This window comes from Ciconia boyciana, chromosome 1 (genome assembly GCF_034638445.1).
Source record: "Ciconia boyciana chromosome 1, ASM3463844v1, whole genome shotgun sequence".
Lineage (NCBI taxonomy): Eukaryota > Metazoa > Chordata > Aves > Ciconiiformes > Ciconiidae > Ciconia > Ciconia boyciana.
In genome coordinates this window covers 16,534,390-16,551,522 of record NC_132934.1, presented here as the reverse complement: position 1 = coordinate 16,551,522, position 17,133 = coordinate 16,534,390, and the positions used below count along the sequence as shown (strand labels likewise).

At 40.2% G+C, this 17,133-nt stretch overlaps 2 protein-coding genes across 7 annotated transcripts in view; one reads left to right on the top strand and one right to left on the bottom strand.

Moving 5' to 3' along the window:
* Positions 1-2,023: 2,023 nt before the first annotated feature.
* Positions 2,024-11,892, bottom strand: DUS4L (dihydrouridine synthase 4 like). 4 transcript variants are annotated; one of them, XM_072859694.1, is made up of 7 exons: positions 11,815-11,892; positions 11,016-11,150; positions 10,646-10,767; positions 8,384-8,504; positions 6,788-6,910; positions 5,601-5,827; positions 2,024-3,987 (listed from the first exon to the last, which is right to left on the bottom strand). In XM_072859694.1, the coding sequence occupies exons 2-7, from the start codon at positions 11,123-11,125 to the stop codon at positions 3,740-3,742; spliced, it is 951 nt and encodes a 316-aa protein (XP_072715795.1). In that variant the 5' UTR covers positions 11,126-11,150; positions 11,815-11,892; the 3' UTR covers positions 2,024-3,739. The 4 variants fall into 4 exon arrangements, with proteins under 4 accessions (XP_072715795.1, XP_072715787.1, XP_072715804.1 ...); XM_072859686.1 differs by lacking the exon at positions 11,815-11,892 and adding an exon at positions 11,302-11,803; XM_072859703.1 differs by lacking the exon at positions 11,815-11,892 and adding an exon at positions 11,380-11,803.
* COG5 (component of oligomeric golgi complex 5) overlaps positions 11,798-17,133 on the top strand; it is a 192,517-nt gene continuing 187,181 nt past the window's right edge. For 2 of the 3 annotated variants that reach the window (XM_072859635.1, XM_072859622.1), the window contains exons 1-3: positions 11,798-12,035; positions 13,025-13,164; positions 14,171-14,228. In XM_072859635.1, the coding sequence (XP_072715736.1) occupies positions 11,945-12,035; positions 13,025-13,164; positions 14,171-14,228 (289 nt within the window). In that variant the 5' untranslated portion in view covers positions 11,798-11,944. Of the gene's footprint in view, positions 12,036-12,887; positions 12,945-13,024; positions 13,165-14,170; positions 14,229-17,133 lie in introns of those variants that run through there. The other variant, XM_072859628.1, reaches the window with a different exon arrangement.

Here is a 17,133-nt window from a genome sequence, read left to right as displayed (position 1 = left end):
AATTGTTCATGCATAACAAATATTGGAGAGCGATACAACCAGCCATTTCAATCCAATCTACACAGTGGAAACAGCCTGGGTTTTAAGAAGTATTTCTAACATGTTTTCATAAACATATTTAATCAGCAGCGTAGACAAAACATAACCTCTTAGTGTGTCCTGGTTATTACACTTTAGCTATTGGCCTACAGCCATTATACTTTAATGAAGCTGTTAAAATGTTATTAAAGACTTTCTCTCCTTTAATTCCAGAGCAGTTTCCTTACTCACTTGCTTACTCACATCTTACTAGCACTGTAAGCTGCCATCCCAGTACTCTAGCTTCATGCTGATAGGACTGTATTTGCACATCCCCGGTGCCAGAGACTCTGAGTCTGCTTTTTCACTTTAGGGGCTTTGAAAGATCTCAGAAAGACTCACTCTGTAGTGACTGCTGTGCACTTCCACTGCAGCTGCTGCGTGTTCCCCACCAACCTGCAATGAGATGGGAGGAACAGAGAGGAGCCTCCTGCAAACATCTGTGAGACCTCCCTTCTCCTGTTGAGTGCCCTCTGCCACTCCTGGAAGGTATTCTTCTAACTGAAGTTGTAGAAGTCTGAGTTGTTGATCTAAGGCGGCCTATCTTACAGTGAACCACAGTGTGATAAATATGATGCCATACAATATAGATAATGGCTGGCTGCTTTAGGAAAAAAACTCATGACCCTTAAATCATTACAGTTAAAAAAAACCCTTTCCTCTCCCACTGGTACGGTGACAAAGTATTCAGTAGAAATATGAAATGCCTGTGTATTAGCAGCTGGTTAGAGGACAGAAATCTAATTCTCTGCTGAAAGAAAGGCAAAGAGAAAGTTCAAACTCATTCCATTCTAGTTTGGCTTGTATGACACCTGTCTCATCATCACACACTGCATTTGCCCAACCATCAACCCAAGACAAAGAAGAGACCTAAGAAAGGACGGTAGGGCATAGAGAAAATGGGATTCTACAGGCTGCATAAGGGAGCTGGGGTTACTGCAGCAGGGTAGAAGTTGCAAGAAAGTACAGGTATTATGAGAATATGGCATTGTTGTGCAGGGTGGCTTAACATAAAGAGCTGGATCAGTTACAGGAGGCAAAGGACCTAAAATAGGAAACAAAGCTTTGTATGTTATGTTACTTGCAGAGTAACTTAAAAACTTGAAAATTAGAAAATAGGAAGACTGAGTACCTGGTGATGTTACAAATAACATATACAGGGAAGGAATATGTCTAGTGGCTTTAAACTGGAGGTAGGAATTTTCCCATATTCAAATGGCTTATAATGAGAAATATGACCATATTCTAAAACAACACTGGGAGTTAAATAACTAACTCCCATCTTTAGCAATTTATGTATATTTGAAGACTTTAATTTTGCAGTTTATTCTATGTCAACACAGTGAAGTGTGTTCAGATGCGCACAAAATTCACAAGGTGTACAATTCATTTCACCCTCAAAAAGGGATGATAAATTTCCACTGACTTTTATGATGCATAATTGGCCAGATCAAGCACTCTTTAATTACTAGCGATATTAACAGCAACCTAGGTCTTATACTTCAGGCAGAAATCTCTGTGATTGATCTCACACAGGCACAACAACTGCTGCCTTCAAAATCATCAAGTATTCAATTCCTAAAGAGGTCAAGGTATTTCAAGTCCTCTAAAATTCAATTTCCCCACTATTAAAAAAAAAAAAGCCTTGTATTTGTGTTATTTGATTATAATAAATAATATTTGCTTGCCAAACTATAAAAATCTTAAGAAAGTGCTAACACAGGGCTTGGTTAATACTTTCAAGAATCCCTTTCTTCTACAATTCAGTTGTATAGTTTTACTTTTTAATTTTGATGCTGAAGGCTGGAGGCATTCTCAGAACCGAGGAGAACTGAGAATTGCACTACAGTTGGATGAACTAGAGACTGGAAATTCAGCAGTACAAAATACAATGTCATGCAGCTGGGAAATAAGAACTTTTGCTGTAAAACTAGGAGCTCATAAATTACATGATGAGTATTAGCTGAGGAAAAATGAGGCATTAGAAAGAGAAATATTAACTGCAGAAGACATTGCTGGGGTTTTACCTGGAACGCTATACATCATTGTGCTCATCCAATGTCAAGAAAACATTACAATCCTGAAGAGTGAAAAAAATAGTTGTCTGAAGAAATGGAGAACCTATTGTACCAAGAAAGGTTGTAGAGATTGTCTCAATTAGCCTAAGATAGCAAAGCATGTCTGTGGTTTTCCCATTTGTTAACACATCAGGACGGTGACCATATCAGAAGAGTTATGTAACTTCACTGTCTTAAACAGTGAACTAGACTTGATGACTCAGGGCACGCCTTTCAAACTTTTGTTCGTATGACTGAATCAGACATATCCGCTCTGAAAAATGATCAAGTCTTTTATGCCATTGCGTTAAAAAAATTGTGAGAATTTAGATATCTAAACAATTAAAAGATTTGGGGAGTAGCATCAAAAGCAACCTCACCTCCCCCAGGTTGTCATAGTCTACAGTGTAATAAAAAAAAATTACAATTGTATACAAAACCAAATAATTTATTTAGAAAATTTAGAACTATTCAGTTGTATATTCACAGAAGTATCAGAGTCAGAATACTAAGCAATTTCTGGTATGAATTTCTGTGTAAACATATAAAGAAAACAAATTATTTGATTACAAATAATTGTACTGCACAGATTTGTGAAATTTCCCTTGCAGAACAAAGGCAGCTGGTGCGTAAAGTTATTATCTTGTTCTAATTTTCACTATTTCCCTCCTATACAAATATTCAAAGCCAAGTGGCTGTCATGCTTTGATAAGAAACATGCCAGCAGGCAGAAAGGACTGCGAGAGCCCCACTGAGAGAATCTGTCAGCTTTTCTTTGACCTATAAAGTTCCGTTTTGGTAGACGACAGGGATTTAATCTTTTATATAATTATTATACAGTAGATAAACAAAACTGAATTTAGTTAGATTGAACTTTCAAGTCTTGTATTTTAGATTCAGCTAAGTTTGTACTTAGTTTAAACCATCTCTTCATTTTACTCTTTCCTTCTTTCTGTCATCATTTATCTATTCCAGGTTTCTTTCACGATATGAGGTGTGGAATTTTTCTGAGTTGTAAGTAAGTTTAGAAAGTTTTAGTCTGCAAAAGGAACATCTAATCTTAATAAGGAACATTTAAAAGAGGATACTATGCTGGGCTTCAAGGCCTCACAGTCTTTAAGCTTGAAAAATCTACTCAAATTTAAAAGTACAGCTTATGGCACTTAAAGCAACAAATTCTGTAATTGCTCCCTCTGTATTCTTTTGGTCTGAAATTCTTGGTATTATTTATGAGTAGTCCTTCTGATTTTAGGAGGTTTCACGTAAGAAAGTCCCTAGTTTTGCAAACATATTGCTGTAAGCAATTATCTGGTGAAAAAATAAATTAAATTACTGGAGTCTTAAAATAATCAATCCTCTGTGTAGTAGTGCATTGTAAATAGAATTCCACATTTGTGGAATCTGGAATATTTTCTGAAGTGAAAAATGCTGACATAAAAATACTAAAAATATGAAGTATCACCCTGATCATAATGTTATGCTGTGTTGAAAATACTTATGCAGTATATGAATGTGACTAAAAACTAGGAACCCAATTAAAACTTTAACAATGTATCGACAACTGCAAAATACAAGTTTACATAGAACTAAAATACTTTCAGTTATCACACACCATAATGGTCACTCAGATAATCTAGTACTGCTGAGGTACTTGATAAAACATTAAAAACTTTTTTTTCTTGTTTTGAAGTTATCCGTTCCATCATGTACATTAAGTGGTGGTGAAAACACGTAAAAGGAGTTCCATGCTCAAGAGCAACGTCAACCCAGTCCTGGATGCACTTCAACGGTGTCTCTTCGTATCCTGCAAACATAGCTGGGTTTGCCAAGAGTCCTCTAGCCACCATTATACCTTCAAATTGGAAATTAAAGCAGTAAGTTACATGATAGTTTAAATTGTACATTAAATCCTCCTGTAGATTTTGTATAGCACCCCTTAGGACAACCACCCAAAGCTTACAGACAAGTAACAGGAGAACAACAGGGATGAGTATTATAGCTATACCAGAGAAATCCATTAACAGTCCAAACCTCAGAGTACCTACAACACCTGTCAACACATTCAACTTGAGGAGGTATCCTTCCAGAAATTTTGAAATGAAACACAGGACACAGAAGCCTTTCCTCCCTACTTTTTAAACTGCAATTCAATAATATTTTGTTTTTATTTGCTACACAAATACAAGCCTGTCTTTTTAACATAAAATTATGATGGAAAGACACAAGAGTACCAGTATGCTAAATGTAGTAATTTTTAGTGCAACTCAGCTGATTCACTGACCTAGAATCCTTCTTCTAGTAAGAGCTCAATGTCTCAATTATATAAATCTCAGGGCTCTTGATCTGCAGTAAATCTTTCTGAACAAGCCAGTGTATTTGCAACTATAATCCCAAATTGTCAAGATAAACCCATACATGTTCTATTGTAATTTTTCTGTGATTAAGGGATTCTGTTTTCCTGCACTGTCAACATATAATCTGTCACACTTAGTATCTTCTTAAAAAAAACCCAGGATGATAAAAAATGAAAAATTTATTTTGCTATTGTGCACAACTGAAAAAAAATGATGCTTTTATTTTTGTTATGCAAGAAGGTCAGCTGGGCTATGAGAACATTCTTTTCTGTTATGTATTTCCTTCCTCCTTTGTATCTGGGGAGAAAGTCACTGTAGCAGCATGGCAGTTTGGTTCAACTAGTTTATTGTTGTTGCTATTAAACACCAATAGTGTCAGAAGAAACCTGCCACATGAACTTTTCCTTATGACAGTAGCTGCTGTTCTCTGTCCTGTTATTCTCTAGCTGCAAGATCCAAAGTGTGTAGACAGAGATCACCTCTTCAAAAGATATACCGAATTTCCATTATGTCTTGAAACCAGACAGTTGCAGCAATCTGTTGTGACTAAGTAACTGCAAGGCGATCCTTTACCCCCAAATTTTAGCATTGAAGTGTAAGACAAGGTAAATACATACAGATCTGAGAGTGCAATGCCTCACTGTGTCCTGGAAGCTAACCATCTTAACTGTTAAGTATCTGGCTTAACAGTATTTCCTTTTTCTGCCATATTCTTACTATAAGAAATCTGCTCCTATGTGCAGGAAGTAGAGATTTCCAAGTGGAAGTTTACAGTTCTTTAAAAGATGATCAGCTCCATAAAGAGACGGAATGAATGTCTGAAGGTCCCCCTGAACTCCACCACTGAGTGATGAGATAGCATAATTAAGCAAAGAGCTTTTGTAATTTGCCTCAGAAATCATTATTTGTGCCTTTGAATAACAGTGCTCTAGTGCTCTGATGATTATAAGTGATTCTGTTTATGCGTCTATAATGCATCTAAAACATCCTCTTTCATTTGCCTCCTCAAAGAGTGAAAAGCACTCAAATCATGTCCTCCTGACAGCCAAAATAAATACTTTGAAATCTGATTTTTAAGTTTATTCAGAAAATAGAGTATGTTTAATCTTACCATCTGCTCCTGTCAAGTGATGAACATTTTCAGCATCTTTTAAAGTTTTAATGTCTCCATTAGCCACAACAGGTATAGACATGCTTTGTTTAATTATTTTAATTGCATCATAATGTACAGGCTGATGTCTTTCTTCTACACTTCTCCCGTGTACTGTAATCCACGAAACTCCAGTTGCTTCAGCTTTTTGACACAGGTCAACTGTTCTTTTTAAGTCCTCATGGATCCTAAAATTCCAAGGAATGAAAACATTAGATAGTAAGTTACCTGAACTGTATAAAAAGCCCCCCTCCCTAAGGGGGAGTTACCACAGATTTGTGTAACAGTATAAAGAAAGAAAAATAATACTCTTGGAAAATAAAGAGGTTTTTTTTTAATAAAGACATATGAGTTTAATGTATTGAAACCACTATTTAATTTAGCATTTCCCAATTATATCACATCTCTGAAATGGGAAATGGGAAATTTTATAGAGATTGAGCAAGGGTGCCCAAAAGATTCTAAAATAAACATTATTATTTTGCATATTTTGTGAAAAAAAATCCGATTTATACTAATTTCCCTTTCCTGAAGGATTGCAAACTGAGTTGAAACTTAACTGACAAATATGCAAAAGTCACATGGGATGTGTGGGTAAAGAGCAGATGAAGTGGCACAAAGCAATGCAAAGCAACAGTTTACAGAAGTTTAGAAAGCGATGAAGGGAAGCAGGATGTGTTCCTTACAGCAGCTGTGGGGACCACTTCCCTGTTTTGTTACCCTTCCCTTTATAGCCGACAGCAACTGTGGCTCTGGCCTCCAACAGCTCACAAAATAAATCCTTGTGATGATATAGACTATACATTGCTTTTCTCTTATGGAACCCTAGACCTTTTAACTTGTACTTTCATGTCGTTTGGATTGCAAGAAAACTATAGCATCCAGTATGTTATCTGGGTAAGTAGTTAAAGGCTGTGCTGGTTGCACTATCTAAGTTTGGGATTACTTGCTGCAGATATTCTTTCACCATCTGGGGTAAAAAAATCTCAGCAGTCTTCACACGTAAGGTAATTATTATAATGTGTAATATTACATTAACAGAATTACATATATTAAAGTATAGTGTAGCTACTACACTAACATGTTTCTTTAAAAAAAATTAAAAGGATTCTTCCATGTACCACAAACAGCACTTAAGTTAGACCTACCTTATTTTAATAGATACTGAAAATCTAGGGTTGTTGACCTGATTCCGTACATGTCTCACCATATCTCGAACGAGCTCTGGTTTATTTATTAAGCAAGCACCATAACCTTCTGCCATTGCCCATCTTTAAAAGAAAAAGAACATTTGTATGCTACATTTGAAAAAATGCAGATCAATTTCAGTCAAATACATCAGTTTCTTTCCTTATGACCTTTAGAATGTGTGGTTGAGTAAACAGAGGTAGTACTGGCTGTAGATCAATGATTCGTTTGCAGTTTGACACCAGCTTTTAGATGCTGGTTGAGTCTCTGTTGTGCTGTTAGAACTTTGGCCAAGTTACTAATCTCTTCCAGTTCAATTTTCTGTCCACAAAATGGAGTCACAAGGAAGATAAATTAACATTTAATCAACGATGGTTTAGATCATACATAAAATAAAGTTCGATGTTTCCCCTTCCATTGGATCATGGATTTCTTCTAAACAGAAAATTACTTTGGATTGAAAAGGAAGATTTTTGAAGTGCAAGTAAGGATATGATTTCAGTAATATTCTGTTTACCCTCAATTGCAAAACACCTTATTTTGATTGGCAGGAAATAATCTGTGCTTCCACTCAACAGCAGCAGTTTTTTTCTTAAACAATTTTTCTTATAAAGGCAGATTATGTGCACAAAGTTTTGTTATTGTGAAACCAGCATGCACAAGAAACAAAGGATTCAAATGTAAGCATATATTTTTGCTCTAAAAGGAACTTACAGTTTGGCATACTTAACTGTATTTAGCTTAGAAAAAAAATACACTTCCATTCCGAAGTCTCAGATCTCTCCAGAAAAGAGTTTTCTCAAATACTATAATTTTAAGTCAAGAAAACCTAATTAGAATAGACAAATTAAGTATTTGCACCGTAATATTATCTTTTGCTTTCCCACATTTATTTTTGAGGTCTTCACTTAGAAAGACTGCCTGACAAGCACATAATAAATGGTTCTCAATTGAACCAGTTAGCAAGAATCTTCATTTGTGCATTACTACTCTGTTTCACTGTTGAGACAAAATCTTTATCAATTTAAGTGAGAAGTAGATCACTAATTCACTGTACTTATAAACCTAATAAAAGATGGAAGAAATTCTTTTCAGCACTTCCTGAATAATATAATCCGTATAATTATATTTTAGAGACTATCTTTCACTTACAGAAGTCTGAGACATCAGGGACTTGCCTCATTATTTTGGGAATTGCCACATCATTTCTCAAAACACTCGCCAAATTATTTGCAGCAAGCTCTTTTTGGTAATGCATATTTAACAGCTGTTGAGAAGCGATGGACTTCACTTCTGAGCCAACACTCAATATCTCAGAAATGAAAAAAGGCAAGTCAGCAAATACACCTGGTTTTCCCAGTCTCACCGTGGTGACAGGCATCTCTGAACATTCAGAACAGTGTCTTGCCACATAGACATTTCTGACAGGTTAAAAAGCTGTTTCTCTCTCAAAGTGTATTTTCAAGTTAAGATGGAAATTACTATGAAAATGAAGACCAGCATTCTTTATTCTCAAATTGTTTCATCATATTTACCCAGCTTTTTCAAAACTTTACCTCTGAGGACAGCCACAGTTTAGGTCTATTCCATCTGCAAAAGGACAGACGATACAGGCGGCGTCACACAAAACCTGTGCTTCTTTAGCAGCAAACTGAACAATCAATGGATGATCACCTACTCCAATGAAAAGATATTTAGAGATTTAAAAAAACCCAGAAAATAAAAAGAAGAAATTCTAAATTTTGAATGTTTTTCATATATTGAAAAGCTGTCTGGCCATGGTCCTGGGCAACCGGCTCTAGGTGACCCTGCTTGAGCAGGGGGTCTGGATAACATAACCTGCAGAGGTCCTTCCAAACTCAACTACTTCGTGATTCTGCGAGCCTTAGATCACAAATAAATAAAGGTAGCTGACTAGTGGTTTGTCGTGGTTTAGCCCCAGCCGGCAGCTAAGCACCACGCAGCTGCTTGCTCACTCCCCCCTGGTGGGATGGGGGAGAGAATCGGAAGAGCAAAAGTAAGAAAACTCATGGGTTGAGATAAGAACAGTTTAATAATTGGAACAAATGAATTGTAATGAGAAGGAAAACAACAAGAAAGAGAGAGGAACAAAACCCAAGGGAGGGAAAAAGAAAAAAAATTAAAAAAAAAAAAAAAAAAGAAGATACAACCGCTCACCACCCGCTGACCAACGCCCAGCCAGTCCCCGAGCAGCGATCGCTACCCCCCGGCCAACTCCCCCAGTTTCTATACTGGGCATGACATCTTATGGTATGGAATAGCCCTTTGGTCAGTTTGGATCAACTATCCTGGCTGTGCCCCCTCCCATTTCTTGGGCACCTGGCAGAGCATGGGGAGATGAAAAAAGTCCTTGACCAGTATAAACACCGCTTAGCAACAGCCAAAACATCAGCGTGTCATCAATATTATTCTCATACTAAATCCAAAACACAGCACTATACCAGCTACTAGGAAGAAAATTAACTCTATCCCAGCCGAAACCAGGACATGGTTACTAAATGAGTATGTCTATCAAGAGAGGTGGGAATTCAGACAAATGTATGTGTCCTAGATGGTTGCTGGCTCAACATATACTTTTTCTGACTGAAATTGGTCAGATGCTTATGTTTCACAAAGATAATATATGAAACTAAGTATTCTCTACTTTTCGGCAGCCTTCATGCTTCCCTTCCTAGCCTGCCCTTTCTTGCCTGCATGCTGCCCCTTTGCTATGCTGACATGGCTGGCTGTCTTGCCAGGTGGGAAACTTGCTTACAGAACCAACCCTTCAGAAAGGAGCTAAACAACCCACAAGCTTTGCCCTCCCTTATCCCAGACCATCTTTTTCCTCTTCTGTGCCAACACGGCTGATTTTTATCCACAATGCGATATGCAGAGTTGGAATGAGAACACACGGGCAGAGGCAGCTTTAGCAGCTTTGCCTCAAGTGGGAAATCAAAATGTCAGTGCTCCTCAACTTGGGTCTGCTGAACTATTTGTGATTTACTAAGCCCCTGCAGAGAGCCAGATGGTCATGTGGAACATGCTCTCCTCTTTTACAACTACTGCATTACATGGATCTCAAACAGTCTTAGCAATCACTTTCCATATAAACAATTGCTGCAGTTAAGAGGAAGGGGATATCTGAGCACTGATGGAAAGAGACGATCCAACAAATGCACAAAGCAAGTGCACTTCTGGTACTGAAAAGACCACAAGTTGTTCTGAATATTTTTCTATTTTAGTGCAAAATAAGTAGCTCTTCAAGTAGTGGAGCTTAAGTCAGAAAGGGCAGCAGTATCCTCTCAATCAAGCTGAGACACTGCTAGAAGCTACCTAAAAACCCAGCAAGCAAAAAAAATCCCTTACATATTTTCAAAACAGTGTCCACGTAACACAGTGCTTAGGTCCATAAATTAAGGTGTCTTTATCTTGACCCATGAGTTTTTCTTGCTTTTGTTCTTCCTATTCTCCCCCTGTGCTGCTGGGGGAGGATGGAGGAGGAATCAGTGAGCAGCTGCATGAGTGCATAGCTGCTGGCCAGCTATGTGTGGTCAACACACCACACATCTTAATCAGTCCGAAGGCCCTGATTTTCAGGTGGAGACAAGGTTTTCCAGTATTTCATTTGAGACACTATCACCGGAATGTGCTTACTCTCACCTAGAATATTTCTATGGTTTTACAATCAATCAGATGCAGTATATTGAAATTGTTAATGGATGTCAAGTTGTGTGACAGACTTCATTCACTTGGCCAATTTGGTTTATCACCACATAAAACATTCTGACAAGGCAATGGTTTATTAAAAAAAATACCTTTGTTTGTTGTGAATTCGCTGTCTCTAGCTTTTGCAGATCTCACAAAATCAGCTGCCACTATCATTGGTGTGTAACACAAATCGCAACTGTATTTCCTAACCAAGGTTCTGAAAGCCAACCTGCAGACACGTGAAAATTAAGAGATAAATCGTAAAGACATTTTTCTGATTAGCTATTCTAAAATGCTGTTCCGACATGCAGTACTGTGGGGATGTCCAACTATAACCATAAAATAAAACATCTCCCACATTTATCTCCGTCTTAAATAATTAAAGGAGAAAAAGGTAATCATCCCTGTTTTCACAGTCAAGATAAACTTCCTCAGCCAAAATACACTGAAAACATAGTTGACACGACAGTTACTTACTTTGAATAGCGGACCATAGGGGCACATATTTTTACAACGTGCCCAGAATGAAACAAATCCATAGGATCTTTTAGTTGGCATTGTTTAGTTTCTACGATGTCACCAATCATGTATAATTAACAATCCTTTTAGCATCTGGAAAAACAAACAGTGTTTGCAGTATAAGTAATTCAGCTATTTCTCACAGGCCATGCAGCAAAGTATTAGAGCTTCAATGGGACTTGCTTTTCGGTAAAGCATCCCGCAAGGAGTCCCTCGCTTGCGGGAACAAGCCTTCTGCCCTCACCAGCTGTGCACACCGGCCCGGCGCCCCGTTGTAATCTGTAACACCCCCGTTGCAAACTGTTGTGTTTTCATTCCTTACAGTGCGGATCGCTCAGGCTGGAAGGGCGGTCTCCAGCCCAGCCCCTCAGCGCAGGGCCGGCTCCGAGGCCGGGCCGGGGGCTCCGGGCAGCCCCCGCCCCGTCCCACTGGCCTCACGGAGAAAGTTTTTCCTCGTGTCCGGCGGGAGCCGCCCCCGCTTCAGCCTAGGCCCGCTGCCTCTCGCCCTCCCGCTACAGGCCCAGCTCCCTCCGCCTCTCCCCGCACGGCGGGGGCTGCGGCCCGACTACCCTGGCCTGAGCTCGCTCTCGCGTGTCGCTGCCTGCCGGGAGCCGGAGGCGCGGGCCCGAGGAGCGCCACGCCGCCGCCGCCACAGCCGGCCCGGCTGCCGCCGCCCCTCCCCGCGGCCAGGCCGCGCCCCGGCCTCCCGCTCGGCCCGCTGCCCCCACGCTTCCGCCCGGCCCGCCCGCGCGCTCACCACGTGCGCGAGCGCCCCGCCGCCGCCCGCCCGCTCGCTCGCGGGGCGGCCCCGTTCCGTCGCGCGCCTTCGCCATCATCACCGTGCGCCGCCGCCCGGGAGTGACGCGGGGCTCCCGGCACCTGCCAGCATGGAGGAGGCGGGGGCAGGCGGCGGCGCGGCCCCGGCCCCGGCCCCGGCCCCGGCCCCGGCCCCGGCCCTCGCCGAGCTGCTGGCGGACGGTGAGGCGCGGCCGCCGGCGGCGGCTGGGGGCGGCGGCGCGCCGCTGGCTCGCGCGGGCGGGGGGCGTAGCGCGGCAGCGCCTGGCTGTGCCCCCGCCGGCGGGACCACGAAGGGGGTCCCGTCCGCGGGCGGCCCGGAGAAGACGGAGGGTCCTTTGCGAGGGCGGTGTTGGGCTGGGCGGGCAGAGCCGGGGGAGAGGCGCCGGTGCTCGCGGACGGGGCGAGGAGCGCGGTGAACCCCGTGCTGTCAAGTCACGGAAAGTTTCGGCGGCGGAGGGCCGGCAGGCGCCGAGAGCGCTGCCGCGGCTGCTGAGCGTCCGCCTCCTCGGGAGGAGACCTCCCGCTGCTGGCAGAGGGGTCTTACTGGCGCGGTCCTGCGAGGTGGCGTGTGCAGCTGCGGTCGCTTGCTCCTAACGGGAAAAAAACTGCACTGAAAGGATGGACGAAGGTGCTTGGTAATATTAGTGTGCGCTGTCTGGAAATTCGGGTCTTGGCTGATCCAAAATCATCGTTGCAGTATCATTTCTTAATTTAGCATTTTATAAACCGGTACCGCTGTGGGAGTCTGGTATGATTTCATGAAGTGGTGTCTCATGCCACTTCGATCCTCAGCGACTTGAAGGTGACTGGTGTGTCTTTGATTATGGGCACAACCTCGACAGCCTCGCCCTGGTTACACTGTAAAGTTTGAAGAAAAAGGTGTTGATACTTTTTAGTGTATTCTACTCAAGAAAAGGCTGTGGGGAATAAAGGAACATGTGTCTTTTTCACCGTTTACAACCCCCCTCCCCCGAATTGTCATCAGCTCCAAACTTGTTTCTCTTGATTGTGGTCTGTTCTCAAATAGGTGCCTCATTTGTGTTATGCGATGTAGAGAACATAATGCTGTTACATTTGGAGAAATTGAAGGTCAGAGAACTGTATGCTTTAGGTCCATAAATATTATTAACTGTTCTGAAGCTTGAAGATAAAATCTAAATCTTTTTCAGAATGCTATGCTGACTTCTTCAGAGAAGACTTTGATGTGAAAGCTTACACTTCCCAGTCTATCCATCAGGCTGTGATAGCTGAGCAACTAGCAAAACTTGCCCAAGGTATTAGTCAGTTGGATAAGGAGCTTCATTTACAAGTAAGTTTAAAGCGTACCTGTTATTCTGGGGTGGTTGATATAAACTAGTCTAAAGCTTAGTAATCTTATGATCTTGTTGCTTCTGAAATTGCCCAGTGTACTCTGCAAGCAGTAACTAAAGGTACAACTTGCAGCAAACCTAGTAGTGAATCTGAATCTTAACTCAGTCAAGCCCACTCTTAATACTCCTACCAAGAAGCCATACACTGCTTTGTTTTCAGTTTCTGCAGCCAATCTCTGTATATATGGAGGTTCCACTCTTCCTTGTAAGGATGTTCGCTGACTCTTTCCAAATGATCATGTAGCTATCAGAAATGCTCGGCTGTGTTTTGGGATGCCAATTGTGAGAAGATAGGGAGTGATTTAACTTGTACCCTTTCGTCCTGTGCTGGAGAGTAGCCTAGGCTCTAGGCTTACCTTTCGCTGGGCATATATAACCTATGTTAACACACCTCCACACCTTCAGAAAGGCTTTTGAGTTTGAATAGTAGAAGGCTTTTTGTTAAAATCTATGCAGATACCACAAATTCACAGTGCACCTTGCAATGACAACACATGCTAAGTTTGTGTGTAGTTTCAAAACCTGCTTCCTCCCTGCCCCAACTGGTAAATTATTTGGGAACTAGTTTCTAAATGTCATAAATAGAAAATAAAATATTAGAAATGTAAATATACATTATTACTGTGTGATTAATGAGCTTACATTTACAATTATTATTATATATGAAGGTGTGTTGAAATGTGATTGGTCTGCTGGCTTGAATTAAGATGTCAGTTACTGCAGTTACTGACCCTCTTCTCGTTCTGAGCTTGCCGCTTCTGTGAATTAAAACGTGTTCTGAAAACCCTTTCACCTTTAAGATGTGGCTGCTTTTTCCTGTGTCTGCCTAATGTAGGGATGATGATACTTTAATGCCTAATGTAGCAATTATGATATGTTATTTTTCCTATCAGGCACACATCCCCATTTTGCTGTCTTGATTTCTCTATTATATTTTTTTTTAAGGTTGTTGCAAGACATGAAGACCTGTTGGCCCAAGCAACTGGAATTGAATCCCTGGAAGGTAAATACCATGATATTATGCTTGCTACTTCTTACAATGGAGGAAGCACTTTTAACATCTGTGCAGGGAATGTCAGTCACTGCCAACTTTGGCCCCTGATGTTAAGGCTACGGATCTTACTTCTGAGGAGTAACATGTAGCAGGTTTTTTTTGATGTCAGTAGGTGGAGCTCCAGGGAGAAGATTTGGCTGATACTTCTCTGGAGTAACTGCTTCATAGGAAAACGTATTTTGATAATCAGTTCTGAGCAACTTTAGCAATGAAGTCTTTTTGACCTTTTAATATATTTTTCTAAATAAGCCTGATTTTGTTGCAACATTAGCTGATATCTGTTGCTGTAACTACCAAGTTTGTGCACGTTGTGTTGCATGTGTTGCATAGTTTGCAAATCTTTACCAAGGAGGCTTTAACACATAATCTTAACTGTGTTGAGATTTTTTTTTCCTAGTAAGGGGCTACTAAGTTAAATACATACTTTTGTGTTGTTCCAGTGTTTGGGATCTGGATTTTAACGTAAACTGCTGACTTTCAGAGGCCTTACTTGGGAACCATTGAATCTGTATGGAAAAATGGTTGCAGTGTATTGTTCTTGTGCCAGGAGCTCATCAGACCTGCCATTCTGCTCTTTGTCACTTGCTGGGAACTTCATGTGGTTTTGGGGTTTTTTTTGCACAGAAATATATTTACCTCTATAACATGCTAATTTGCATATACTATGGGATCCAAGCATATCCCCTTGTCCCCTTCCATTTTGTAACTTGCTAAGTAATTTATCTTTGTTCCTTCTTCTTCTTCCAGGTTTTTGGTATAACCAGAGAGTTTCTGGTTACTGACAGTTATAGAATCTCCTTAGTCTTTGGAACTTGTTGCATACAGTATTCTATTGTTAGCATTTGCATATAGCTATAAAAATAAAGAAATGCCTATTTAATCTAGCAATGGTAACTCCTGAACAGCTTTTTAACCAGTTGGAAAATTAAGCATAAGAAGACTGGAATCTGTGTTCATCCTCCAAATAAGTAGATAGGAATCTGTAGTCAATCTTGTGATTGATAAATACCTCCCAGTCACAATCTTTAGCAATTTGTGCTCAGTGGAATTGTGCTTTCTGAAATCATGGTTGTTTCTGAAGGCATTCCTTCCTAAAATTGCTCTGAGGAAAGAATGAAGTACTTCACAAGAACTATTCAGTTCCAAAGCATTTCTGTAAGGCAGGTGTGGTAAACAATGCATGTTTTACAGCTAATAACCCAAAGTAAAAATAAAACGTAATTCATTCGTTGTTCAACATTCGTTGTTCAACATTCGTTGTTCAACAAATTTGTTGAAATTTCTCCATTTACTTAGGGTTATGCTTTTTAAGAGGCCTTTTCTGTGTGTGAGGGAAGGAGAAGCATGCAGAGGTTCTAATCCCAAAAAGTCTTTGATACTTGAGACATCAGTAGAAACTTCAGTCTGTAGCTGCCAAGAAAATCAAAAGTCACACAAAGATGATGTTTTAAGTTTTGGAAAACTTTCTTCTCTCTGCCCTGCTTGTGCTACACATGACATATGGTCGCTGTAGAAGAAACACTGAGTCAAAATTCATAAGAAGAAAATGGATGTCAATAGAAATTTTAATTATGAAATTAGAAACACATAGCTCTTGGTATGTTTATCAAGAAAGTTAGCAAGTGAAGATTATGGAACTAATTCACAGCATGCACAATCATTTGGATGTATGAAAGTGAATCTCATTAAATGTTTCAAATTGATACACCCAGCTTGTAGAGTCCTTTCTTTTTTAGGTCTGTGCACTTTTTTAATGGTACACTGATCTGGTATACATACTCTTGTCTGTCTATAGGTAGCTCAATAGATATCTTGAACTACCTGTCAGCTCAAGATAGGCTAAGTAGTATCATCCCGTATCTTACGCAGCTGATGGAGAGGGTAGATTGCCTTTTTACCCCTCCTAATTCTGCCTTTTGGCAAGAGGACTGCTGTATGCTTTATAGCAATGTCACAGTCATTAATGCAGCAATGTCATGCTACTGACCCTCCCTCATTATTGCAATGTGTAGAAAATTCAGCCTATTTTGCCAGGTTTTCACTGTATCTCATATCTTCATCCTCTGATGTGTGAGAATTGCATACCTACCTTTTCATGTATAAATGTCAGAGAACTCCTGAGTCTGTCACTAAGCCAAGTTAATAATTCTGAAATGTGGAGAAGATGGGGCTTGGCATATTTATACAAAATACATGAGATATAGTCCCAGTATAGGACAAGTTGAATAAAACTATTAGCAGTAGTTGTGTTTATCTTCCATCTTACTGTATCATATTGCAGTTTTATCCAATTTAATGATGACATGCTTGTAAACAGGGCTTTAAAAAAATGTAGTATGTTTGAGAATGCTAACAATAACTGGAACAAAAATAATTTCATAGACCTGGGTTTGCGTAACTTAATTAAATTCTCAGCAGGCTGATTCCATATTGCAAAAATGACTGCTACCCTTGACTACTTTGTTTGCAATTTAACAAGAAAAGAACAAGCATGCTTGTGGACTTTCTTTGTGCTGCTTTGCCAAACTAATCTGGAACAAACATGATTAGGGTAGTTTGCTCTGTTTGTAATCTAAATTAGATGACTGCACAATGACATTGATACCTTACGTTTTGCTAAAGATGCTTATGCACAGGAAGAAAACCTTGAAATAGAATTGGTTCTCTTCTCAGTCCTCGTTGTCTGTTGGTTTCTCTGACCTGTCTAGTCACTGTGTTAAATAAATAGTGTTAAATAGGTTGTGCCATTTCTGTATATCATATTCAGGTGTTTGTAGCAGGTTATATGCCTTTGAATAGCAGTCCTGATCGTCATTCTCTTAGAAAGCAACATGCTCTAAATATTATTTGAAAC